At 52.5% G+C, this 24650-nt stretch overlaps 11 protein-coding genes across 11 annotated transcripts; 6 read left to right on the top strand and 5 right to left on the bottom strand.

Annotated features, from left to right (window-relative positions):
• The first annotated feature begins 308 nt into the window (after window positions 1-308).
• On the top strand, window positions 309-2029 carry BO97DRAFT_441449 (DUF92 domain-containing protein). Its single transcript, XM_025698170.1, has 4 exons — window positions 309-546; window positions 617-843; window positions 931-1294; window positions 1433-2029. The coding sequence occupies exons 1-4, from the start codon at window positions 361-363 to the stop codon at window positions 1766-1768; spliced, it is 1113 nt and encodes a 370-aa protein (XP_025554135.1). The 5' UTR covers window positions 309-360; the 3' UTR covers window positions 1769-2029.
• BO97DRAFT_412256 (uncharacterized protein) lies at window positions 1939-3192 on the bottom strand (the record flags this gene model as incomplete). Its single annotated transcript, XM_025696230.1, has 1 exon — window positions 1939-3192. One exon carries the CDS (start codon window positions 3190-3192, stop codon window positions 1939-1941), a length of 1254 nt encoding a protein of 417 aa, XP_025554134.1.
• A 1882-nt stretch (window positions 3193-5074) lies between these two features.
• Window positions 5075-7854, top strand: BO97DRAFT_422322 (DUF323 domain protein; the record flags this gene model as incomplete). The annotated part of the gene is made up of 7 exons (XM_025696791.1): window positions 5075-5235; window positions 5314-5993; window positions 6068-6295; window positions 6350-7232; window positions 7284-7579; window positions 7642-7723; window positions 7788-7854. 7 exons carry the CDS (start codon window positions 5075-5077, stop codon window positions 7852-7854), a joined length of 2397 nt encoding a protein of 798 aa, XP_025554133.1.
• Window positions 7855-8607: 753 nt separating this feature from the next.
• Window positions 8608-9980, top strand: BO97DRAFT_422321 (uncharacterized protein; the record flags this gene model as incomplete). Its single annotated transcript, XM_025696790.1, has 2 exons — window positions 8608-8733; window positions 9573-9980. The coding sequence occupies 2 exons, from the start codon at window positions 8608-8610 to the stop codon at window positions 9978-9980; spliced, it is 534 nt and encodes a 177-aa protein (XP_025554132.1).
• Window positions 9981-10136: 156 nt separating this feature from the next.
• Window positions 10137-11282, bottom strand: BO97DRAFT_261837 (kinase-like protein). The gene has a single exon (XM_025690910.1). It carries the CDS (start codon window positions 11046-11048, stop codon window positions 10293-10295), a length of 756 nt encoding a protein of 251 aa, XP_025554131.1. The 5' UTR covers window positions 11049-11282; the 3' UTR covers window positions 10137-10292.
• Window positions 11283-13544: 2262 nt separating this feature from the next.
• Window positions 13545-13968, top strand: BO97DRAFT_422319 (uncharacterized protein; the record flags this gene model as incomplete). The annotated part of the gene is made up of 3 exons (XM_025696789.1): window positions 13545-13625; window positions 13690-13745; window positions 13806-13968. 3 exons carry the CDS (start codon window positions 13545-13547, stop codon window positions 13966-13968), a joined length of 300 nt encoding a protein of 99 aa, XP_025554130.1.
• Window positions 13819-15506, bottom strand: BO97DRAFT_261904 (uncharacterized protein). The gene is made up of 3 exons (XM_025690911.1): window positions 15204-15506; window positions 15085-15130; window positions 13819-15023 (listed from the first exon to the last, which is right to left on the bottom strand). Exons 1-3 carry the CDS (start codon window positions 15385-15387, stop codon window positions 14117-14119), a joined length of 1137 nt encoding a protein of 378 aa, XP_025554129.1. The 5' UTR covers window positions 15388-15506; the 3' UTR covers window positions 13819-14116.
• Window positions 15507-15674: 168 nt separating this feature from the next.
• Window positions 15675-16625, bottom strand: BO97DRAFT_364462 (transcription initiation factor IIA subunit gamma). The gene is made up of 3 exons (XM_025692543.1): window positions 16509-16625; window positions 16298-16445; window positions 15675-16122 (listed from the first exon to the last, which is right to left on the bottom strand). Exons 1-3 carry the CDS (start codon window positions 16547-16549, stop codon window positions 15976-15978), a joined length of 336 nt encoding a protein of 111 aa, XP_025554128.1. The 5' UTR covers window positions 16550-16625; the 3' UTR covers window positions 15675-15975.
• A 123-nt stretch (window positions 16626-16748) lies between these two features.
• On the top strand, window positions 16749-17477 carry BO97DRAFT_403992 (uncharacterized protein). Its single transcript, XM_025694858.1, has 2 exons — window positions 16749-16969; window positions 17029-17477. Exons 1-2 carry the CDS (start codon window positions 16831-16833, stop codon window positions 17244-17246), a joined length of 357 nt encoding a protein of 118 aa, XP_025554127.1. The 5' UTR covers window positions 16749-16830; the 3' UTR covers window positions 17247-17477.
• A 177-nt stretch (window positions 17478-17654) lies between these two features.
• On the bottom strand, window positions 17655-19583 carry BO97DRAFT_339907 (hexokinase family protein; the record flags this gene model as incomplete). Its single annotated transcript, XM_025691572.1, has 2 exons — window positions 17655-18891; window positions 18949-19583. 2 exons carry the CDS (start codon window positions 19581-19583, stop codon window positions 17655-17657), a joined length of 1872 nt encoding a protein of 623 aa, XP_025554126.1.
• A 3631-nt stretch (window positions 19584-23214) lies between these two features.
• BO97DRAFT_386049 (GILT family protein) lies at window positions 23215-24390 on the top strand (the record flags this gene model as incomplete). Its single annotated transcript, XM_025693510.1, has 2 exons — window positions 23215-23636; window positions 23691-24390. The coding sequence occupies 2 exons, from the start codon at window positions 23215-23217 to the stop codon at window positions 24208-24210; spliced, it is 942 nt and encodes a 313-aa protein (XP_025554125.1). The 3' UTR covers window positions 24211-24390.
• Between the last annotated feature and the right edge of the window lie 260 nt (window positions 24391-24650).

The following is a 24650-nucleotide window of genomic DNA, read 5'->3' as shown; positions in this document are numbered from 1 at the left end:
AGCGGCTGCCTATAGTCATAGTTGTACAAGATGGTAAGAGTGTAAGCAAGGGGTTCGTTCTCACCGGGGTTTCTCTCTAATGAGGACTCATAATAAAAACTAATCTGATTGTCATGAGTTCTTATTGTTCAGCGATAATCACGCTCGGACTTCGATTCGGGGTCTAGTCTATCGTGACTCGAGCTTCAATTCTTATCGGACACTTTAACGATACTTTAAAGTGGGTACGTCACTTGGCAGCAACCCCGGGAAGTTTAAAGAGCTCCTTCAGCCTCGCCCTTTTCTCCGCTTCCCTCCACACGCACACACACCCCTGCAGGCCAACAAGGTGGAATTCCCGACCTGGATGCGCACACCACGATGAAAGCCATCATCGCTGTCCCTGCCATCGCTGGCCTCGTCTACCGGGCCTGGTCGCATAAATCGCTCACCAGCCTCGGTCTCGTTGCGGCCGGCCTGACAGCTTCCGCCCACGCTCTGCATCCATGGTCCGCCCCGTTTATCCTTCTCGCTGTTTTCTACCTTGGGGGTACTCGAGTGACCAAGGTGAGTACAGTAATCACCACACACATTTGAACCTATTTATCCATCGTAACTAACCCCCAACTCCGTGCAGGTCAAACACGAGATCAAATCCCGGCTGACCCTCTCCGCGACCGGCTCCGACGGCGGCGAAGGCCCGCGCACCCACGTCCAGGTTCTCGCCAACTCCATCGTCGCTACCGTGCTCATCCTCGCCCATACCTACGTCCTTGCGAAGAAGTCCACCCCAAGCCACAATGCAAGCCGATGTTTCTCAAACGGCCGCGACGTCGCGGACGTGCTGATGATTGGTATCGTCGCGTAAGGGCCCCGATTCCTCATTGGAAACGCAGCCCCAATTAGCAGAATGAGGAAACCAGCTAACCGACACTTTCACGGCGCACACAGGAACTACGCCGCCGTCGCCGCCGACACCTTCTCCTCCGAGCTCGGCATCCTCTCCAAATCGAAACCCCGGCTGATCACCTCGCCCACCCTCCGCGTCGTGCCCCCGGGCACTAATGGCGGTGTCACGGGCACCGGGCTTCTGGCGGGTGTGTTTGGCGCGTTCACGATCGCGCTCTCGTCCGCTGCGTTTCTGCCGTTTTGCTCGCAGGATGATACGCTGAGGGGTCGCGTGGGGTGGGTCCTGGGTGTTACTGCTTGGGGCGCTTTGGGGAGTGTATTGGATAGTGTTCTGGGGGGGTTGTTTCAGGCTAGTGTTGTGGATAAGCGGACTGGAAAGGTTGTTGAGGGGTCGGGGGGGAAGAAGGTATTTCTCTCTTTTCTTTCTTTTTGGGGGGTTTTGGTGTGGAGGGAGTATGGATTTCAGGGAGCTGAAAGGAAGGGGGTTCTTGTTGATTGTTGATTGTTCGTGTGTGGTGGGCGGAGTGCTGATCTTAGCGCACAGGTCCTTATTCACCCTTCTTCGACGAAACCCGGTGTACCTGCCAACACCATCGGGCTGACCCCGGCGCATAGCGCCTCGGGGGCTCAGCTGCGGGCGACGGAGACGGTTGCCAATACGGCGGCGCTGAGAGGGAGCAGAGCCACTCAGACCTCCGTTGGGTCTTCTTCTGGGGAGACGGACGAAGGGCATCATGAGAGTCGGCGGGTCGAGAGCGGGCGCGATATTCTGGATAATAATGCTGTCAATGTGTTGATGGCTCTTATTATGAGTGTCGGGGCTATGGGTGTTGCTGCTTGGGCTTGGGGCTTAGATGTTACGGAGTTGACTGTCTGGTGATTTGGCGTATATGATGTGGGAATGCTACGCTTGAAAGCATTGTGCTGATTGATAATGGCATCTATTTTCAGGGTTTCGATGTTGACTTAGCGGGATCACTGATGATTAAGAAGTTGAATTATTCGATGATTTTTTTAGGATAGTTCTTTTTATGGCTGATGAGGCGGGTCCTACATGACGGTGCAAGGAGCTTGGCGTTTGCTGTCCGCTTGACTTTTCCTCTTTATCGCTTCTTGGTAGTTCCGCCCTTCATTTTCCAGGAAATTCATGGTGACACGCTTGTCCTGCATAAACTCGTCGATCTCTTTCCAATCGTCCTCCGGCATCAGGACCTCGTTGGGATGCTCCTGAAAGATCTTGGTCGGTCGAGCCCGGGGCGCCATTCCCTGCGGATACATCTCGAACGTGAACACTTTCTGGCTGCGGTGCAGTTGAAGTCCGTCTGGATCGAACTCTTCAGCGGCGAACCGCCAGCGTGATCTGGGGTGAATGATTTCCCGCTGCTCGTCGTTAGCCTCTTGCGCCATGTCCTCCTGGGTCTCCCTGCGAGCACTGTCTTCCCAAGTCCGCTTCGCGTTCGTGGGAAGACCATGGGATTTCATGAACACAGGACTCGCCGGATCCGACGACAAGGGCGTATACATCCCATCATCACCCCCTTCCAGCCCGCGTAGGCTGATCCGATGTCGATCCTCAGCGGTCAGGTCCGGCCTAGACAGCCGCAGGTAATGGATAATGGTCTCGCCCTCGGGCGTCTCGGCCAGCCCGGCGCGACACTTCTGGAAGATCCGATGGGCGTCCGCGTAGTTCTCGCGCAGGTACTCGACGCGGCCCTGCCAGTAGAGGCAGCGCGCCAGGGCGGTCTCGTCCTCGAGCCTCCGAGCCGGCACCATGGCCTCCTCGACGTAATGCTCGGCCGCGTAGTCCTGGCCCTCGTCGATGTAGTCGGCCGCCTGCAGGAGCGCGACCGCCAGCTCGTACCGGTCGATGCTCGCGTCGAACTCATTCAGGAGCGGATCGATCGGCGACCGGTTCTCCGCCCGCTGCAGCGTCTCCGCCAGCTGCCTGCGGTCCTCGATCCGCCGCGCGAACGCCTCCTCCCCCTCCTCCGCTTGCGCCGTCGTCGGCGACGGCGTCGACAGTCGGTCGTACTGCGCCGCGTCCACCTCCCAGTAGTCGTCCACAAAGTCCCTCCACGGTGTATCCTCGGCGATGGCCGAGTGTGCGTACCCGGCTTCGTCCTCGGCGGCGGCGGCGGCGGCGGCGGCGTCCCCGCTCTCCGATGCTGGTGCTGAGGATGATTTGGACGAGAGCTCGCTGTCGGAGTCGCCTTCCCCGCCTTCGATGCGATACGGCGTGTCTGGTTTCTCTTCGTCTGCGAACTGGTGGAAGACTTTGATTTTGAGATCTGGAAGCGCGTTCATCTTGATTCCTCTTTTTTCGGTTATCTTTCGTATGGGGTCAGGGAATTCGGTCGGATGGCGATCGCTCATCAGAGGTGTGGATAGGGGGTTATATAGTTCGTGGCCCATGAGCTGGATGCATTGTGAGTTCTTTCATGCTAGGTGCTCGCTCGCTGTTGACAAAGCCCCTTGGACAAAGAGATTGTTGTCTGTGTTGCGTGAGGCATGTCCGTCTCCCTCCCCTCTTTCCTTTGGGGGACGTTCAACCCTTAGCAGCATCACTTTGTACTGTCCAGAACATCAAGGCGTAATGTCGCGATTTACAGGTTACTCGGCACCCGGGGTGTCTTTGTCTAGAATGACATATAACATAGATACTTGAAGTCTTGAACTGTACAAGCAATCAGACTGCAGCAAGGATGTTGAGATCGCTGGGTTGCTGTAGCCCTAATCTTATCGACTGCACTCAGCTTTCCTGGTCCTCAGGTCCACGGGTAGATCGCTGATGATCATCTGATGAGGGGTAATCACCACATCCTGGGTTAATGCCCTTGGCGTATCGCGTTGATCGTTCTTTCCAGTCTCCAGAATAACGCGAGGAAATTATTCCACAGATCTTGCTTGAGTCGTATTGGGGATGACAGCCATGGTAGCCGAGCCATGAACCCTCAGTCAGGCGAGGATCAATGAAAGAATGGATTACTAAGAAAGATACGAGGAAAGGCAGTGACAAACCAGCCAAACGAGACAAACCGGTGGAGATCTCCACTTCTGGAGTGGGGCCGGTACGACCCTAGTCAAACACTGCAAACACAACGTCATCACCTTCTCATTCTTTCCCCTCATTGTTGCTCTCTTCCTCTTTCTTCTCTCGCTCTCTCACTCTCTCTCCACCAACTTTATTGTCAGAGTGGCTGGTATCTTCACCCACATATCTGCGTCATTTGTCACCTTCCCCTTTAACTAAACTTCATTGGATCATTCCACCCACCGGGGAGGGGAAAGAGGAAGCTCGGAGACAGAAAAGAAAGCATGGTGGCCTCCAAGAAACTCATTCCCTTCCTTGCATGGTGGGGTTCCCATGTAAAAATAAACCCATCACTTCACTGCAGTTCCCCTCCTCTCCTCCCCTCCCCTCCTTCCAGCCGTGGTCTGACTGACATGGAAGTAAAGTAGTTGAAGACCTGAAAAAGTATCCTCATCCATGGCTGACCGATAAGATCCATGCATTGTCGGGGTGGGCTGTTTGCATCCCTCCCTCGCTCTCCTCGGCTTCCTGAATCGTCCAGGAACATACAAGCCATACAAGGCACAGACATCCGGACTACTTATGCACCTGGGCTTCTCTTTCCTGTTATTTCTATTTATTTACACTCCCCCATCTCAGATTGTCTCTGTTTTCTGCAAGGACCGACTGATTTGACGGACTGACCTGCATCTCACCCCTCCTCCTCATTTTACTTACCCCTCTTTCTTCTTCGCACTCCTAATTCTACCGACGTACATACACATTTATACTACATTCCTAGGCACGACACCTCGTGGTCTTTTTCTTTTTCTCTTCCGTGCTCCCTCCTCTGCTCTTTCTTGTTCTCCCATACCTAATATAGAGTGTGCCTTTTGGCTAGTCCTACATATCTTTAGGGTGTTGTGTTTGAATGGAGACATCCTTATCCTCTGGAACCTTGTTTTCCTTTTAAACTCCTCAAAAAGACCGTGGTATATCTTAACATAGACTTCCAGCCACTCAAACTTAACCATGTCTCCGTTAACATGTCCGACAAAGAGTGTCGACATCGTGGCCATCCATCAAAATGATGTGCACTTCTCCCTGGCCAACGAGATCCAGCGAGGTATTGCTCCTCCCGCTGGCACCACCAACACCAGCCGCTCAATGCCCACCATGCTGCTATACAATGACCAGGGCCTGAAGCTCTTCGAGGAGATCACCTACCTGGACGAGTACTATCTGACCAACGCTGAGATCGAGGTGCTGCGCACCCATGCCCAGAGAATCGTGGCGCGCATTCCGGACAATTCGCAACTACTGGAACTAGGCAGCGGGTAAGCCTCTTCCTTTTGTTTACCCCCCATGTATCCGGGAGGAGTCAAGCTAAAAACTGAGCCATTTGTCTCGTCCAGAAATCTCCGCAAGGTCGAGATCCTGCTCCGCGAGTTCGAGGCCGTCGGCAAACATGTCGACTACTATGCGCTGGACCTGTCGCTGTCTGAGCTGCAGCGCACCTTCTCCGAGATCTCCATCGATGATTTTACGCACGTCGAATTCCACGGCCTGCACGGAACGTACGATGACGCGGTGACGTGGCTGGGCCACCCCGAAAATCGAAAACTGCCGACGGTGATCATGTCGATGGGCTCGTCCATCGGGAACTTCGACCGGTCTGCCGCGGCGGGATTCCTCGGACAATTCGCTCGGCTGCTGGGCCCGGACGACCTGATGATCATTGGGCTGGACGCCTGCAATGACCCGGACAAGGTATTCCGTGCGTACAATGACTCCAAGGGCGTAACGCGGCGGTTCTACGAGAACGGGCTGGTGCATGCGAACGCCGTACTGGGCTTCGAGGCGTTCAAGCCGGAGGACTGGGACGTGGTCACGGATTACAACGTGGCGGAGGGGACGCATCGGGCGTTCTATGCGCCCAAGCGCGATGTGGAGATCCTGGGCACGTTCCTCAGGGCCGGGGAGAAGCTGATCTTCGAAGAGGCGTACAAGTATGATGTTAGGCAGCGCGAACAGTTGTGGCATGATGCTGGGCTGATCCATAAGGTGGAGTATGGAAATGAGGCTGGGGAGTACCGTACGTTCTTCTTTTCTTTTGGCAGCTGTTGCGCACGCGCGTGCTGCTTGTGAACTGATTTAGCTGACTCGAAGTGGTGGGTACAGATCTTCATGTCTTGTCTTCGGCGGTTCTGAACTATCCGACAAAACCCTCGCAGTATGCGGCCGGTGCGGTTCCGACCTACGAGGAGTTTCAGAAACTTTGGACGGCTTGGGACATCGTCACCAGGTCGATGGTGCCTCGCGAAGAGCTGCTATCCAAGCCGATCAAGCTGCGTAATGCCTTGATCTTCTATTTTGGACACATTCCTACATTTCTAGGTGAGGCGTGTTTGCGCATGGAGACTATTTTCCAGTTTGCTAAATCTTTACCAGACATCCATCTCACTCGGGCTTTGGGTGACGAGCCGACTCAGCCCAAGTCGTACCAAGTGATCTTTGAACGCGGGATTGATCCCGATGTGGATGACCCTGAAAAGTGCCATTCGCACAGCGAGATCCCCGATGAATGGCCCGCCGTCGACGAGATTCTGGATTACCAGGAACGAGTTCGCAGTCGAGTGCGGTCGATCTACCAGAAACACGATCTGACCCAGGATCGCACTCTTGGCGAAGCCCTCTGGATCGGCTTCGAGCATGAAGCCATGCACCTGGAGACGTTCCTCTACATGCTCATCCACAGTGAGAGGATCAACCCGCCGCCTGCGGTCTCCAAGCCGGACTTCGAGAAGCTGTTCCGCGACGCCCGAGACCAGGAGAAGCCGAATGACTGGTTCAGCGTCCCGGAGCAGACGCTATCTGTCGGTCTGGACGATGACGGGAAGTCGGTGCCTAGCGTCTCCTACGCATGGGACAACGAGAAGCCGGAGCGAACGGTCACCGTCAAGGCCTTCCAGGCGCAGGGCCGACCTATCACGAACGGTGAGTATGCGAGATACCTGCAGGCAAATCATTTGGAACAGAAACCCGAGTCGTGGGTCTGGACTCGTCCTGAGGGGAATGGTGTTCTGCAGGACGGACAAAGCAACGGCCACGCGACGAAGGAGTATCTGGCGAACTTCGCTGTGCGCACCGTGTTCGGATCCGTGCCGCTGGAATATGCGCAGGACTGGCCGGTGATTGCGTCCTATGATGAGCTGGCGCGGTATGCCGCGTGGATGGACTGTCGGATCCCCACCTTCGAGGAAGTGAAGAGCATCTATGCCCATGCGGCGCGAGTGAACGGGACCCAGCATGACATGCTGCCCAACGGCCATAGGTCAGTTCTGCCCCCTTCTTGTATGTTATTAGAAGTTAACAAATGTCACAGCGAGACCAACGGCGTGAACGGAAACGGCTTCCCCACCAAGCAACTCAGCAATCCTTCGAAGCCTCGCACCCCGGACCACCAACCAGTATCCCAGCCTTCGCGTGTCTCCCAGCCGGTGTATATGGACCTCGACGACTGCAATGTCGGGTTCAAACACTGGCACCCGACCCCGGTCATCCACCACGGTGACCGACTGGCCGGGCATGGGGAGCTGGGCGGCGTGTGGGAATGGACGAGCACGACGCTAGCGCCGCATGAGGGGTTCGAGGCGATGACGATCTACCCCGGGTACACTTGTGAGTTTTCCTTTACTTGGGTTTGTCTGTCTGGTTCTCTGACATGTGGCTATCACTTCTAGCCGACTTCTTCGATGGCAAGCATAATGTTATCCTGGGAGGTTCCTGGGCTACTCACCCAAGGATTGCGGGAAGGACAACCTTGTAAGTTTGATTGTGTTTCCAGCTTGAGAGGCTATGGGCTTGGTGTTGACTGACTTGTGTGTAGTGTGAACTGGTACCAGCGGAATTATCCTTACCCTTGGGCTGGGGCGCGGTTGGTCCGGGATGTCTGATGGGAATGGTGTGGTGTAGGAAGTATTTTTATGGTTAGGTGAATTGAATGCACTTTCTTTATGGAGTTTGAAATATGATTGTAGCGATTAAGTTTCTGTGTTTGTTGTCGGGGTTTGTAGCTGTATGTTCGTCTTGCTCCCTCTCTTGTTGACGGTAGTTGTAGGATCTTTTACCTTGAGTTGGGAACTGAGGTGGACATGAAGTCTCTTGGTCCATGTAGAAGAGATGGTAGATAGATGCGTATGGATGATTCTTCAGCTCTGGCACCCGAGACTTCTTCCATCCAACTAACACACAAACATGCAACCACGGTGCGAGTCTATCAAATTTCCAACCTATATTTCATAGCGTAGACACACGGAAAGTCTTCCCTAAATAAACAGTGAAAATACCCAGTCCTTGTGGTGTGGACTGTAGCTCTGGAAACCCAGTCAATAGTCAATGGCTTAACCTATTTTTGCTAGAATGAACAAGGATGTTATATATGGCAATAATGACTCCATCCATCCTATCCCGGCACGTAACTTACTTATCGCCGATGGAAATGGAAGTAGACTTTTCTTTCTGAGATACTCAATACTCTGACATATGTTCTATGCGCAGTATTACGGAGACTGGGACGGAGTTCTGGTTTGATCCAGTGAAGTTTTCAAACGCTTTCGAGTGTCCTGCCTGGGTATCTAGATTGGGTAACTAAGGTTGGTTCCGTTAGTTTTATATCGGAAAGTGACATTTCTTGAACATGGATGGTCATGGTCGTGGTCGTGGTCGTGGTCGTGGTCGTGGTCGTGGTCGTGGTCGTGGTCGTGGTCGTGGTCGTGGTCGTGGTCGTGGTCGTGGTCATGGCCACGGCGCTTCAGTTACTAGCAAAGGAGTCAGTCAGTTCGCTGTGGGCACTGTAGGCAGTATCTAGATTTGGTCGCAGCTGAGGTCCGTACGTAGTAGTACTTGGAGTTGGGTTTCCTTCCTGACTTTACTGTACTCACGCGACTATTGCCGGGCGGGGCATGTTTGAATGGGCGCCCCGCCTGAGTTTCCTCGCGTGCGTGCAGAAACATTTTCGGGGGCGCCAGAGGGCTAGTACCTACATACCAGAAACCCACCCCCGGGCCTCTTTTTTTTTTTTTAAGGAAGAGAGAGCAGTGTGAGAATTGAAGCTGAGAGGTCGCCGTGGGCCAGCGGAACAATGCAAATCAGTAACAACAACACTTACTTAGCGCATCCATTGGACGCTTACAATGTAGTTTTGTAATGAACAAACCACAAACACTACACCCAATACCTTCTAAAAATAGAGGAGAAGGAGGCCGGGGATGGGGGAAAAAAGAGGGAGATGAATGGTCGTCCATGATCATGCATGAGGCCTCTCGCGCGCGCTTCGGTCGATAGATAGATAGATAGATCGTTAGTCCTTGGTCTTCCAATCATTTAACATAGACCACCAGCGCAAATGATCTGTTAGTCACAATCAACGAATCAACCCTCCCTGAAACAGAGACATGGGATATTGGGACTAGACGGCGCCCCTCCCTCTCCTGTCGTCCCTTGGCCTATATAAATGATATCTGGATTCCGGGGCAATTCAAACAACGACAAGAAAACGAACGATTGTCCATGCTCTTCACAAAAGAGAGTCCCAGCCACCTCCTCCCAGAACCAAGATCTTTGGCATCAGATTTCGCCTTGATCGGTCCTTCTCATCGGAATGCCGACCAAGGTTTCTATTCTTGTTGATATCGGCGACCCGCTTGACTACACCAAATACCGCCACACGGGGCTGTTCTTCGAATTTCCAAGTGATACAAAGTCGTTGATGCATGTAACCGGAGCAGCAGGCATTTTCACCTTCGAGACATATGACAACTACAGGCCCGATCAGAGCCGACAGCTTGCGTCATCCATACCAGTGGCGGAGCTACCAGATTCAATCAGCGAAGCCTCTATCCGGGGCGTTATTTCCAGAACCCCGGTGAGGAACGGTCCAGGGGATGCGGATTGGAACTGTCAGAATTGGGTCGGAGACGCTCTTGCCCGGATGGTGACCGATGGGTACCTGAGTGTCTCCCAGCGAGAGTCGGCGATTGATAAGATGACGGATGCGTGCTTGGAGGCGGGAGATGAGTGATGCATTCGGTCGGTGGCAGGCTCGACAACATTGCACGGTATGTTAGCGAGTTGGTTTAGTTGATTGCCTTCCTCACCAGGGATATTTGTTTACTGACACCGGATGAATTCGGTTTCCAAGATCAATTGCACTGCGAGCGAACCCCTCACTGATGACCAGACAAGTGTCCCTTGTTCTCAGACTGCAAAGGCATCCGGACAATATGGATCGAAGAGCAAAAGGGTACCAATGCACTTGTGGTTCGATGACTGTTGGTTTCGTTCGATCACTGTACCTGGTATATTTTCTATAAGGAATTCATCGTTGGGACAACTAGTGGCGTCGTAGACGCGCCAGAAAGGCCATTCCTAAGTACTCTTTCTCGTATCGCGGCGGAAGAATGACAGACAGGTATTCGGGCCAGTCGGGCATGGGCTTCAAGTGTTGCATGGCCTTGACATATTCCCAATATTCCGGGTACCAGCCAGCGTCCTCCCAGTCGAGGATAGCAGTGACGCGATCTCCTTGGACGAGAATATTCCGCGGGGCGAGATCCCCATGAGTAAAGACAATCTCGTGCGTATCCATGAGCGCATGGTTGGCGTAGTGCTGCAGCAGATCCGGTAATTTCACCAGATCCCTTAAAATGAAATCATTGAACTGCGCCTCGGAATCAAATGGCCCGCCGGCGATGGTTGCCCGCAGGCCAATGAAGGCCTGGCCGTGATCCACGGCGCCAATGTATGTGCCTTTCAACTGGCGCAGTTGGGCCACGTAGCCCTGCAGTTGCCGCGCGATGGAGAGTTTCTGCTTGTGGTCGAAGGTCGCCCACGCCTCGTCCAGCCGCTGGCCGGGCATGTAGTCCATGATGATGGCTGTGACGCGACCGCCGTCGGCTTCCTCCCGGTGGGTCTCGTGCACCTTGGGTACCGGGATGGTCGTCTTCTCTGCGATGAAACGGAGCGTCGGTGCTTCGTGGGACCGGAGGTTCGGGCCTGATTTCTTCACGAGGTGTGCTCCTACCCGGATGACCTGACGGTCATATAGTGAGTGCAGTATTGTCTCGCCATGCTCGGATTCCTGGACCATATTGTGCTGAGGGATGGACTCGGACCTTGGATCTGGTCGGTTCTCTTTTGGGATGGGGAATGGAATGAATAGAAAACAAAGTGTGGGAAATGATGGTGGAATTGGGCGGTGTGACACTTCCTTCAGCGGAATATTTTGCCGCCCTAGACTGTCTGTCTGTTTATATCTGGGATCCCGGCAGTGTGCAGCTTCTACTGATAAGGTTCCTTGTACTGAGAATCCTGGTCGTTCGCAATATCTACAAATACTTGAGGGCTATGTAGTACGGTAGTAGGGTTCTTTATATATTCAGTCAAGCGTCGTCCCTCTCCAGCAAAGCAAGCAGGTCGGAGATGAAATTGTAGCGGCGGTGGGACTCTATACTTATATACACAACACAACGCGACGACAACGATAAATCCGACTCAGGAACAGGAATGCAACCCTCATTTGCGTAATGATTACTGAGTGTAAGGATGGCGTCTCTAAATGCGGAGAGAGATGGATGGAGATCCGATCTTCAAGAAGTTCACCCCCAAAACCGACCGACATCATAATGCCTATTCTTGTTTTGGGTTTGCCACTAAAGACAAAAGCGACGGGAGAAAGGGAGGGATGACTAGTTATTATTGCTTTGTATGGTTTGGTTTGGTTTGGTTTGGTTCGATTGGGGCTCGATGATCGGGATCGGAAGGGACCACTCACTCACTCACCGCATGGGGTAAATATGGTTGGGGTGATCGATGGAATGGTGAGTCGTCGTCCGGCCTACTTTGTCTAGATACTAACTACTTCTTCCTTCTAGGCTAGGTAGGCTGGCAATTGTCATTGTCAAGGGTAGGAGGGAAAATTCAGAAGACGCGCCCAAGTATGTATGTGGTCCTTAGTCACATTTTTAAAGGAAAATGAGGAAATAAGGGATTCTCCCCTCCACTCCCCCAAGCATTCATTCATTCATTCATCATTTATCGCATATTTCAAACTGCCAAATTAGGAAGATCGACAGGCACACTCACCGAATGATGACGGGGCGAGGACTTCCTCGAATTAGACATCCAATGTATGTAACATCTGCGCCACCTCAGCTTGACTTGGTTGTTGTTACTCAGATTACGTATAGTACTTAACTGTACATGTAGTATGATCTCAACGAGCGATAAACATAGAAATGACACCTATGTCTGTCTGCTCCACCGTTCGCGGTAACCACAAACCACAAACCAGATCTAGCCGCGGGTGCGCGCCAGCCCGCCCGCCAATGCATTGCAGTGCAGCGCAGCGCATCGGCGCCCCCAATTGGAAAGGAAGGGGGCAGGAAACGGAGCCCGGAGGAAGGGAGGTGGGAAGATGGGGGGGGGCCGGAACATATTTGGCGAGTTGACGATAAAAACTGTCGTCATCTTGGTTGGGAAAACCCGCTTCTGGACCCTGGGGGCCGGCGGGGGAGAAGAGTAAGCAGCCAGGGGAGAAAGAGAGAGACAAGAAAGAGGAAGAACAATGGGGGGTGGTGAATAGGGACGGAAAAGAGAAAGGGAAAAGGAAAAGGGAGGATAAATTGAATGTGTCACATACTCTCTCCTCCCTCCCCTCTTCCCCGAATAAACCAACCAAAAAAACATCATCCTAGATTAGACACAACTAAAGCTGTCACAACGGGGATTCTGGTCTTTCTTTTGGGTCATGCGATAGGAAATTCCCTTTCCTTTCCTTTTTTTGCCGATCTTCCCAAAGAAGAAGACCTGCATTATTTGGATTCTTACATTTTACACGGGCGGAAAGAGGGAGAGCGACTCAGAAAGGAGGACCGACCGGGGGGAGACAGAGGAAATATTAGCAATTTATTTGGCTCCTAAAAAGTAAAAAAAAAAAGCAAATAACCTACCGTTGCTGCAGGCCCTGATCTCTTTTCGCTCTCTCTTTCTCCCTGAAAATTCCAGGGCGAATTGATTTCATTTCTGAATATATTATCCTCCCCCCCCACTGGCCGCTTCATCTCGATTCGCGAAAGAGATCTCTCTTTCTTCTTCTTTTCTTTCTCAATCCCCGCCCAATGTCATAGAGCAAGCCTTTTTCTTTTCCTTCTTTCTTTTTCGGAGCCGCCTGTCCCTCGTTCAGAAGTCTTTTCTTTCTCCGTGTTTCTTGTTTCGGTGTTTCTTTCGGTTACTTGGATCGCTGCATCACTGCATAGCCTTCGCCCCTCATTTGAATAGAAAGACTGCTGTCTTCCCTCCCCTGTTTTTAGACAATCTAAAAGCATTTCGCTCGCTTCACCGGATCGCTGGGATTGTCCGCGAGGATACTGGATTTGGAAACTATCGCCTCTTAATTATCAGCATCACCGATCGTCATCAATCACCACTATCGCTTGCTCGGTTCTTACCTCGTTGTATACCGACCCCGACATTCGTTTGAAATCCCACTGATTTGCAATACTTCGACTTTTGCATCACCCACTCTCGTTTTCACCTCACAACACCAAGAAACAACCCACATAACACCACCAAAGAAACAAGAACCATGGAGTGTTTCCGGCAGCTAGTTCGACTGGTTAAGGCACCGTTCAAGCGCGAAAAGCCGCAGCAGCGGGTGCTGGAGATCGTGAGTCGAGAATTCTTTGCATGTTGCCGATATGCCCGAGTCAAATGCTAATAAAGAAATGCAGGGACCCCCTACCGATTTCCGAAAGGAGGAGATGCCTTCGTTTTTCCCGGATGACGAGTAAGGCGATTGCCATTTCTCAGCTGCACCGCACCCTCATTTATCTAACGCGCTTTCTAGTGCCGCCACACTACACAGTCGTGGATCGACTTTCGAGAAGGAGAAGGACATCGCCATCACGGCCACCGAACGTCAACCGTCCACCCGGGACAAGATCAAGACTCATGTCCGCAAGTTGAGTGTTCGGGCCGCCGCGAAGCCACTGCCCTCCGAAGAGGAATGAGAAGCATACTACTCCAGAAAGACAACGACGACGATGACGGCGACGGCGACACAAACCAAAAATCCCGGTGTCAACCACCTTGTCACGCCGCACACACAGCGTGTAGGCTCGCACGCAATGTTCGCACGCCACTTGGGAACCGACAGCTTTAAAGAAGGAAGGTTGGCACTTCGTTGAGACGCGATTTCTTTGCCTTGGGATCACTGGCGCGGGGGATCGGCGGTGGAGTTTCACTGGACGACGACGACAGGCGGGATTGTCCCTGGACGGTCGACTCGGGCGGCTCTGGCAGCTGGTCCCAGTCGTCAAAGAATAATCTCCTCTTGGCATTAATGGAAGAAGGAGTTGGTGTACGATATGTAGCTGTAGCTGTACTGGTAGTATTCATAGATCGCGCGTTTTCGGCCCTGGGAGTTGTAGTTTTGGTGTCTGACGTCTTCGAATCCGAGCTTGTCGAGCGTAACATGTGTGAGCGCCTTTGCGCCGTGGGTGTTGTCTCCAGTTTCACATGCGCGTCCAGGTCATCGTCGTCATCAGATGCGGTTTCTTCATCATATTCACCATCCCCGATATCTCTCCCCGTCCCCGCCACCGCAAACCCAGCCGCCGCCCTCGTCGAAGACCGAATCCCCTGCATCCCAACCAACGAGCGCACCTTCCGAGGACTAACCATCAACTCATGCAACGAAGTGCCCGCCCAAGTCTCATCCTCTTCCTCCTCCTGCCCCAGATTATCCCCCACATCGTCTCCTGTATCATCATCACTATCAACAACCGGCCTCCCACCACCCCCCAACCTCTCAAGCCCAACCCTTTGCTTAGCTTCTAACGCCCCCCGCGCCTGAACCCTCTTCTGCTCCTCACTCAACACCGTAACCCCATCCGTCGGCCGCAGCGGTCCATCCTTCTGAAATTGTTGTAACTGCTTCAACGCCTTCACCTCCTTCTTCCGGCGCACGTATTCAGCGTAATGCAGATGCTGCGTGAAGGTCTGTGCGACGGCGTAGAATTCGTCTTCGACCATCATGTAGATTTCGTCGCTTGGGAGTATGTATCTTTGCGCTGTTAGCATGAGTACATTAGTGGGTGTGGGGGAGAAGGTGGGGTTAAACTTGCTCTTCCGATGGACAGCGGTGGATTGGGGAGGAGGGCGGTGTTGGTGCTGTTCCGTTCATTAGTTACTTCTGGGTTCAAAGAAGGTAGATAGAGATGGTGGAAGGTAGAAGGAGGCGTACAGGATCTCAGGAAGTCTCGGTGGCGGGGTCGCGAGTTGGAACTTGGTCCGGGGGTGGGCGCATTTTGTTTCGTGGATGCTGTCGCGCGGCGTGAGCGTGGTCGTGCGGGCGGGGTGGTGTCTCGAGATGAAGGGGAGTTTTTGGTTGAGGTGGTCTCGAGGAGCCAGGGGAGGTTGCGGGGCATTGTCCTTGGGTGGGTTTTTTTTAGAGAGTTATAGGGATGGACATTGTTTTGTTGAGTATAGTAGAGGTGAGTTGAGTTGGGTTGACTGCGACGGAGACGCGTGGAGAGGTACGGAGTACTCAATCGTAGATTAGATACCCGGCGCCGCCCTCGTAGATTAAGTCCTGCCTATATAACCCTTCTCGGACTTGCTCCACCCTACCGTTGACTTGAGCCCGGCCGGCCGAGCGCTGTCACTGTCATTCGCACTTCTCATTTACTTCACCGAGATAGTATACTTTCAACGTCGGGTATCACATTTCCATAAGCAAATAAATCTAAATACACTCCATGCACATAAAGCAAGGAATTTCTCAGCGGTGACCCTCTCTTAAAAGATATGCACGCAAACCTCCATCCCTCCAGTAACGCCCGAACCCATTTAAACAGAAAAACAACCCAGAGACAAAAACCTCTAGGTCAGTCTTGTCGCACGCATAAGCAGAAGAACGCCATAAGCGCAGACCGAAGCGAACGTAAAGTCCCGTAACCAGTATCCCTTTCTCTTCTCCCTGCCACCCCAGTGGGCTCAGGTCCCCGGAGCATCATTCAAACCTCCCCAGGCCTCTTGCTATTACAGCTCACGATCTTAACCTTATCGGCCGACACGGTAGTCTGATTATCCAACTTGAAGGTCACGTCCTTGATCAGGAACGTCCAGACTTCGTCGCAGAATCGGTATGTATCGAGGTGGCCCTGTATTTTTCGGTGGTCGCATCGTTAGTTTCAGATCTGGAATACATGGTGCTTAGGCTCTGCGCCGGCCCAGAAAGATATTGCTCTGTGCAAGCTCGCAAACGAGAGCAAGCGCTAGGCAGCCAGCCAGCCAGTGGACAGGTAGGTAGGTAGACAAAAAAGTAAAGTGAGGTACCTTAAAGTTCAACCGCGCGCGCACTTTATCCGCCAACACCTCCGTCACGATGCGATCAAACGTGGACAGAATCTTCATGGCGAGCTGGGGCTCGATGCGGCCTTCGTTGATCAGGTCATCTAGGGTGTCCGTGAGGGAGAGGCCGATGCTGGTGTTATCCCGGGTTAGTTTTGTGTCTGTGGGATTTTCAAGGTTCTGCAGAGGAACGTACCTGCTCCCGCGGTAGAGCTCGTAGTATGCTTGGGCGCTCATCTTGGGGCCTGCTGCTCTGGTCTGTTTGGCTTGGAGGTGAGTGAGGCGGTGCGGTGGGGATCGGTGGATTGGAGGTGAGGATGCGGTGGTGGTAATCAGTGGGTTTGTCAACTGAGAGGTATCTTCACGTGATGTCTGTGATGGGCTAGGGTCATGTGACGTAATGTGTTGCTCTCCCATTACATCAATGCGATAAATGGGTTTATTTTGCGATGGTCAAGGGTGGGTGACAACTTGGAATTGTTTATGTCACTTTATCTTCTTCTGAGACTCTCATCAAAATGTTCAGCTCGTGTCTAGCCCGCAGGTGTTCGAGGCTAGCAGGCCAGACCTCCTCTCAGCGTTTCCTCTTTGCACACATTCCATCTGGCAAAATGTATATCTCCTCGACCGCAAATAGACTAGCAGATAATACCAAGGGTCAGTAAAATCCCACTCGAGCAGCTGTGTAAGAGGGCTTCTTCTCTAAAATTCTTCAGATAAATCTACATCCAAGACACAAACAAACGAAAACACATCGGCGCAGAAGACATCCACTCCGTCCAAAACGAAAAGCGTCTCGCAGGCGGACCAAGAACTCCGGGAACGCCTCGAGCAGATGTCCGGGGACGGGGGTGCGTCCGGGATCGAATATGAGGATGGCAAGCCCACGGCCATGAAGCGCAGCGTGCGGAACAACATGTTCCGGTATATCTGAGAAGAAAGGGGTCCAACATCCTGCTCTTCTGATTCGTATTCTGTTCAGGCCTGCGTCTGAGCACTAGACTGCAAGCGAGGATGCTCTTTGATCAGGGCTAACATATCTATCTTCTTGGCCCTCTGGCTTCCCTGAAACGACGTGATAACGATTTTACGAGATACCTTACTCGTGGTAATCAAAACACATTCTGTCAACCATTTGTATCCTAGTATCCCAGTATAGCATGAAATATAATCTGATCAAATATCGAGAGGAATATGTTGCCACCTTGGAACGCCTTACGCATATACCAATAGTATGCCCTCCACAATATCGGTATTTGGAGCCTACGATCGCAGGTCCAGGTTCAAGCCCAAAGCCAAGCTGTCTGTCTACACATAGTCGGGACGATTTATTTCCAGCATTCTACATGTTCCCAATCATGCCTGCCAAAACACCTGCGCCAATGACACCCCCATCGGACGCCTCTCGCAAGAACACCGACTTGCCACTCTTCTGCGGACCCGTCCTCATAATGAGTCGGTCAATGTACTGTTGACACATCTCCTTGAAGTTAGGGTAATGTTGGATAATCCCACCTGTGTATGCGACAACGAGTTCCTCGGGCCCGGACTGCCAGTCTGCGGGAACGGGTGTGGGGGACAACACCGGGACAATGGGACTGTGATTGCTCCTGGACCCACTGGCACCCGATCCCTCCGAATCCAATACAGGAGAAAGATTCTCCGATACGGCGGATAAATCCAGCGCGACATGATTTTCAGTTGTCGGTGAGCCGTCGGGACTGTCGACCTTCAGCTCAATCTCGTGCGCGCAAGCAAGGAGTCCCACAACGGCTGCCGCGATCAATCCTGCTGAGCGCCGTTGCACAGTCCTGGCTATCTTGCGGAAGGCGTTTGCCGCCGATGCGTCCCAGTTCCACTCGCTAGTTTCCGGAGGCGGCATACAACGAGCCAGCTCACTCGCCAGTTCCTGGTCGGACCGGGAGCGGGCAACTTTGTTGGATATGAACGAAGTAGTCAATGCATACTCTTTGCTAAGAGGCGCGGGTAGATCCTTCCTAGACAAACCACCTTGTTTCGTGAAATAATCGCAGAGAATAAGCCGAATGAGTTCTCCGATGTATCGGCCGCCTGTCATATACTCGAAGGGTTGGAATCCCGGGCGGGCACATGCCTGGTCAAGCTCGACGTCCCAGTGAGTGATTATGCTGAGCTCTTTCAACGGTGGAGCGGCACCGGAAATCGTCCATTCGGTGTTTACCACGGTTTCTTGCGCCTCGGGGTCTTTTTGTCGCACCTGTTTCGCTTTGGAGCTGTGGAGCGAGTTAAGATTCATCGGAATGGTTGCATTGCACCCCGTCCCCACAATGATACCCATCGCAACCCTGCTGTTGGGCAGTGACTTGACAGAGTAGGCAAGCGAAGCAATAGTGGCCACGGTGTCATTGGTAATCGCAGCAATCTTCAACTTGGGGAGATTGAAGAGCTTCCGGCGTTTGCTCGATGGCTCACATTCATCGTCCAGGCGTCTGGTGTGTTTCTCGTAGCCACTAAGTAGGATCTTGCGGAGATCGAGGTCCGATGTGATGGCGAATCCTTTGCCCATCGGCATCAAGGTTGCCTCGGTGAGAGACTCTTGCCTACGTCTCGTCAGTAAGACAGGACAAATCCTGCCAGCTCTCTAAGGCGGCACTCACATGATGGGAAAACTGAATGTGATGCCCATCTCCAATTCCTCGGGGATTTCGCCCCGAGTGCTCTCCGAGGTCAGGTTCTCAGCCACGACTTCCGCGATGCAGTCGCCAATCCACGAAAATAGATCCTCCGCCTTGTCCATTTTCAGATGCTCTTGGATGGGCCATGCTCTTTCGAGAGTCCGCTTGACGCGCTGCCTCTGTGCTTTTCGCAAGGTGTCCCTGGATCTCGCCGACGCATCGCCCGGCGGTGTATCGGACTCGGCTGCCTCGCCAAGCAATTCGATGAAGGCAACCCGGAGATTGGTTCCACCGACATCGATGGCTAGGTATCGACCCGTCTCGAGACCGGTGGGTAGACGGGTCACCGGCGTCGGAAGAAACTGTTCTTTGGAATGCAAGGCCAAGTCTCTATAAATGGTAGAAAAGCGACGCGCAAGCTGATACAGAACGGCTTCGTCCAAGATCAGCGGTGACAGAAACTCATCCAGTCTGCGCTGGCGTTCTAGGTATTCCTGGTGAGAGGGATCCACATCAGCGCCTTCCTCCTCCTCCTCTTCCTCAAGAGGGTCCTCGTGTGTGTTTTCGTGGTCTTCATCCTTGCTCTTGTCCACCTCTGTCGAACTCATCGAGGTCATGTTTTGGAGGGATCCGCGCCGAGAAGAGCGGTAGGAGAGGCAAGCTACCGGCGCGTGTGACTGGCGGGTAGCAGTTGTTTCGATGAAGGGTGAACTTGTGCGACAGAGCGGTAAGTTGGCGGAAGGAAGGGTTCAGGTATGGTGTTTATCTGCTTGTCCTCGTGGAATGTTTTCCAGGTAGGACGGGATGTGGGGGAACAGGAATGGGGGGATTAAGTCCTGGTGAGCGCCGTCGTACGCGATCCTGTTGAATGCTGAAGGAATCCAAGATGTAAGCCCTAGCCCGGGGGAACTCTCCGCTGTAATTGTAGTTTCTGGGAACGATAGGTCCTCAAGGGAGAACGTTAACTTGCAGTTGGCTCTAGACTGTGATGAGAGCGACGGTCAGTCCCCGAGGTTACAGTCAACGCACAGACTGAGTGCCAGCGGTTATCAACTGCAGTGGTATGGCTGCATGACGAAACGAGGAAAGACAGATAGACAGATATTCTGCCGGGCAAGAAGGATGCGACAGTGACGATCGTGATGCAGGGAGTCTGGCAGGAGTGGACTGTAAGAAGGGGGGAGGGGGGGAGGGGGGACTGAAGGGTCAAAGACATACTGTTACAATTGGTAGAGCACAAATGTGGTAGGTACCTTGAGCAAGATATGTGAACAATATCGGAGGAACTCAAGGTGGAAATAGTTTTCAATTAAGTATTATGATCATTACAATAGAGAGGAACAGGACCAGCCAGTGCGTGAGAAGAAATCATTGCCGTTCCCCACCCCAAGAAGACTAAGGTAGTCAGTCCAGTAGGCAGAAAGAGGGACACGGAGGAGAAGGAAAGAAAAGGAAACGGGCAAAGTTGGAAGAAGAGGGAAGGGAGAAGGGGGAAAAAAGGAAAGAGAGTACGTATTAGCCTTCAGAGCCGCCAGTGAGCCGTTGTGGATGAAATGGGGGGTGAAAGCAAAATGCGACCATCGGCGGGCAGCCTGAGGCGATGTGACGCTACCATGGGAGGAGTGGATGGAGTGGATGGTTTGGCGATGATGGTTCGATCTAGTTCTGGACTTCCCTCCGGGCCTTGTTTCTCCCCTTTAATTCAAGATGAAAGATGAAATGCATTCATTGATTGTAATCCTTCAGGAATTGCTTCCATGATTGTGTATAGTCAGTTATTAAGTACCAAGACATCGTTATATAGTCGTATGTAGACATCCTTAGAAGGTGAGTGACAACAAACAATAAGAAGTTGTTGTTTGTTGTTTGTTGTTTGTTGTTTGTTGTGTTTCTCCCGCCCTTCGTGGTCTTTTCCCCTCTTAGGTTGGAGCAGCAGTCCACGGTTAGTTACTAGTGCCTTCTTCCGGGCCGCTTAGTTAACGTCACCTTCTCTCTTTATTCTCTTATCGCAGATTCTATGCCAACATAGAAATCACGCCCTTCATTCTCATTCGGTGACTGCTGGCTTCTCCTTTCTGACGGGTCCTCTGGTCCTCTTTGCCATACCTCTTGCTCTTGCACCTCTTGACTCTTTCGCCTGCTAAGCCTGGCTGACGGTCTACTACTACTACTAAATTACTCGTCCCGCTCCCGCCCATGACAGCAGACGCCAGAGTCAGTGCAATGGATGCTGTCTTCAGCGGCAATTCTCCTTCTGAAAGAGAGGGACATATACTCATGTCGCGATGGACAGAATTTCAACTCCTATACGGTAGTCGAAGTTTTGAAGCCAACTTGTTAGGTCGATATCCTGGTCGAACGCCCCTCCGGCCATGTGGTAGATGGTGGGGCAATTGGTCTATTATGCGTATCATGCCCGCGAGTCACAATATGGTACTTTCCAAGCCTGGCTTTGGAAATAGACACTAGTTCAAACTTTCGTTATTCGTTTAGACAGCCGAGTGGAGGAATGGCTGATGTTGAGTCAGATGGAACATGCGCTTCGACCTCTGTCTGTCTCGTATACAGCATTGCCGACCAAACAATTTGCCATGACACCATGCCTCGCCGCCAATGCTCAGTTGCGATGTATTATTCTCAGACCACTCACGTCTAATCTTCGCCGGAGAAAGCTCGTCCCCCCCCGATTGGCCAAAGACAAAGTCTGGGTCCCTAGGTATGACTCCTCGCTTATAGTTGCGATGCTGTGACCGCTGCGCGGTGGGCCCCAATCAGACAAGCCACAGCATACAAAGAGTTATCGAGACGGGTCCTCGGATAGAGCATGAAGTCATCAACACTGGGCTTCTTGTTGGGGTGGGTAGAACCGCCTCAGATGCAGAAGGCTATGGGCGATGCGGTCAAAGCTCCGAAGTCGGAGACTCATTTGGGGGTGGAAGAGGAAGCTGGAGCCCAGGGCAGAGACGATGACTGGCACACTTGCGGAGATTCCGGGCTAGCCAAGCAAATTGCCCTGTGATCTGCGCAATAGGCTAACGGGTCCTGTCGAAGCATTTCCCTACTAGTTCCTCTACCTATTGACCCTTGATGTGCTCCTCCATGGGAACTGGAGCTTCCAACAGATGCACGGTTAATGCTTCGGAGAGCTTCCCAATTACGTCGACTAGCGTGGCAGGCCTCATCACCGATATCGAAATTGAGTGCTTGTTTGCAAACAGCTAATCTGAGACGCGTTAGTTCCATTAGCATTGCACCTACATAGGGGCTGCGCTGTCAGGTCCATGATGGAAGTTCTCACCGACAGATCGCCGAAACGGGATCATGCGACAACATACATGATTCGCAATATAAGCCAATAAATAGCGAAGGTCCGGTGTTTCGGATGCATCGCTCATTGCTTCTGTAACGTGTGCGACAAACGAGATTGCTCCCCTGACAGTTAGAATGTAACCATAAACCCGATGTCTGAGGTGTTTCCCCGGCACTGCGGGTAAGGCTCCAGTATCTCAGTATAGCAGCAGAACATGTCAGCTTTCGCATGGCACCTCCTACGGTAGGGGAGCATTGACTGCTGATATCATGGTCCATGTTATGACGGTGATGTGACAATATGAGAGGGGATTAGTCGGCACCGCGCAGGCCACCAACGGTTGAATTGTGCTGTGCTCCATCTCGCACGGATTAGTATGGGTTGGCAGCATAGATCATGAGCCGTCCATTTGCCTAGGGCTGCTACGAAGCACACCGAGAGTCGCAGTGCGTACGGGGTGCATTAGGCGTTTCTTCGTCCCAATGCCAGCAGCTTTGATGCGACGATGCAACCTCAGTGTATGATTCGCCCGATAAGTATGGCAATCGGAATAGCAGAGCAGAACTAAGACTCCTGTGGAGCGGCAATCTTCGAATCTGAAACCTAATTCCCGAGGCATTTAGCAACCATAGATTAGATAAAAAGTTCCATCACCTTGGAACACGATGAGAAAAGGTACTGTTTTTTGGTTCCTTTGCAAGTGTACAGTAAGTTACGTAGTAACGCGAGGGCAAAATTGCCGGGCCGCTGACTCGTACGTAGACGGAATCTGATGCGGACCACGGATGACGGATGATGGACTACGATCTCCCCACCTTCCCTGCGCTCATCATCCATTTCCCCCCCTTAGCCCATCCTCCTTTACTGCAACTACAGTGAAACTACACGGTCAACAAATTTTAGTCCAGTACTTATCGGAGTACTACCACATCGCCAAGATGGAGAAGGAAGCTCACGAGATCGGCTACGTTGACACCTCCGACTCCGCTGTTTCACGTCCCTTCAGCCGCCGACGCGACCGATTCATTACCCGGCTCGCCGCCTATTTGACCATCGTCGCTTTCATCGGCTTGCTCGTCTCTTGGTCCCCGATTTCTGTCTCTGACCTCAATTTCTTTTCCTGCCATCAAGGCAAAAGATATCATGATGGTCCTGCGTTGGTCTTGACGGACGGTGAGGAGGCGCTCTCGATGCCTCCACTGCCCGGAACCTCCGCAGTGCAGGCCGCCAAGAAAGTACCCTTGGAGGCGCACATCATGAGCAAATGCCCAGATGCTCGTGACTGTCTACAGCAGCTTGTCGTACCTGCGATGGAGCAAATCAGCGACAAGGTTGACTTCAAATTGTCGTTCATTGCCGAGTGAGTTATATTTCACTTCCCAGGGAAGAACGTCTGGCTAATATCATGCCCCAGAGTGTCTAACAAGTCCACGGACATCCAATGCAAGCATGGCCCGGGCGAATGCCTCGGAGACATGCTCCTTCTCTGTGCGGCAAATCTTCCTTTCCCACTACAAGGAGATGAGGTTACCGTGAATTCCATGTCTGCGCGTACCCCAACCATTCGCTCCCTTGGCTTTGCAAACTGTCTTGTCGGGTCGTACTCCAGGATCCCGGAGCGTCATCATGTCGAGCAATGTGCCTTGGAGCATGGGATCGACTTTGGCGCCTTGAACGCCTGTGCCAGTCAGGAAAATGATGATCCCGGCCATGGCAGCCATGAGGCGCCGCTCAGTGGCCTCGCCTTATTGCGAGAGAGCGCCATCCACAGCTCGAAGCTTGGCGTCAAGACTAGCTGTACTCTGCGCCTCGATGAGTCGGTCTGGTGTGTCCGCGATGGCGGCGTCTGGAAGGACTGCGCGAAGAATGGACAGGGCAGCAAAGTCTCGGTGCTGGTGGACGAAGTCAAGCATCTATGGAACCAGATCAACTGATTGTCTGACTGTATGATACGATACCGATGCCAAGTGATGACTGATGACAACTTGTTCCCTGTTCTTGTCGTCTTGCCGATGTCTGTAACTAATTGCTCTATTTTGTCTACATCTCTCTGACATAGTAATCTTGAAGCTTTTGAGGCTCTATACACTCCCTACTCCAACGTCGCCCTTGCGAATGTAACTTTCTACATGTTTGGACACCTCAATTATTCCATAACAGATGCACGACACCCCTTAAGTCCAACACATCCAGACAAAATCCCAGTTCTACACAACGGCCTCAGTGATCTCACTAATATTGGCCCTGCATTTGTTGGTAAGGTTCCTTCCGGCACCGCCAGTTCCTGCCGGGTTCCGTGTTTTCCTTCATGCCCGTCTTGGAGTATTTGCGGCCCCTGACGTTCGATCTTGAACAGTAAATAGACTTGTTTCCT

This window comes from Aspergillus homomorphus (assembly GCF_003184865.1).
Source record: "Aspergillus homomorphus CBS 101889 unplaced genomic scaffold BO97scaffold_7, whole genome shotgun sequence".
Lineage (NCBI taxonomy): Eukaryota > Fungi > Ascomycota > Eurotiomycetes > Eurotiales > Aspergillaceae > Aspergillus > Aspergillus homomorphus.
This window is presented reverse-complemented; position numbering and strand designations above follow the sequence as displayed.

Coding starts and splice junctions, on each gene's coding strand:
- BO97DRAFT_403992 (XM_025694858.1), top strand. CDS start 16,831: ATGTTCAGCTCGTGTCTAGCCCGCAGGTGTTCGAGGCTAGCAGGCCAG. Junction 16,970..17,028: donor ACTAGCAGATAATACCAAGG/GTCAGTAAAATC, acceptor AAAATTCTTCAG/ATAAATCTACATCCAAGACA.
- BO97DRAFT_441449 (XM_025698170.1), top strand. CDS start 361: ATGAAAGCCATCATCGCTGTCCCTGCCATCGCTGGCCTCGTCTACCGG. Junction 547..616: donor GGGGTACTCGAGTGACCAAG/GTGAGTACAGTA, acceptor AACTCCGTGCAG/GTCAAACACGAGATCAAATC. Junction 844..930: donor CTGATGATTGGTATCGTCGC/GTAAGGGCCCCG, acceptor CGGCGCACACAG/GAACTACGCCGCCGTCGCCG.
- BO97DRAFT_364462 (XM_025692543.1), bottom strand. CDS start 16,549: ATGAGCGCCCAAGCATACTACGAGCTCTACCGCGGGAGCAG. Junction 16,446..16,508: donor GAGCTCTACCGCGGGAGCAG/GTACGTTCCTCT, acceptor GGATAACACCAG/CATCGGCCTCTCCCTCACGG. Junction 16,123..16,297: donor GCGCGCGGTTGAACTTTAAG/GTACCTCACTTT, acceptor CGAAAAATACAG/GGCCACCTCGATACATACCG.
- BO97DRAFT_261904 (XM_025690911.1), bottom strand. CDS start 15,387: ATGCCCCGCAACCTCCCCTGGCTCCTCGAGACCACCTCAACCAAAAAC. Junction 15,131..15,203: donor CCGAGACTTCCTGAGATCCT/GTACGCCTCCTT, acceptor TGAACGGAACAG/CACCAACACCGCCCTCCTCC. Junction 15,024..15,084: donor CACCGCTGTCCATCGGAAGA/GCAAGTTTAACC, acceptor AACAGCGCAAAG/ATACATACTCCCAAGCGACG.
- BO97DRAFT_261837 (XM_025690910.1), bottom strand. CDS start 11,048: ATGGTCCAGGAATCCGAGCATGGCGAGACAATACTGCACTCACTATAT.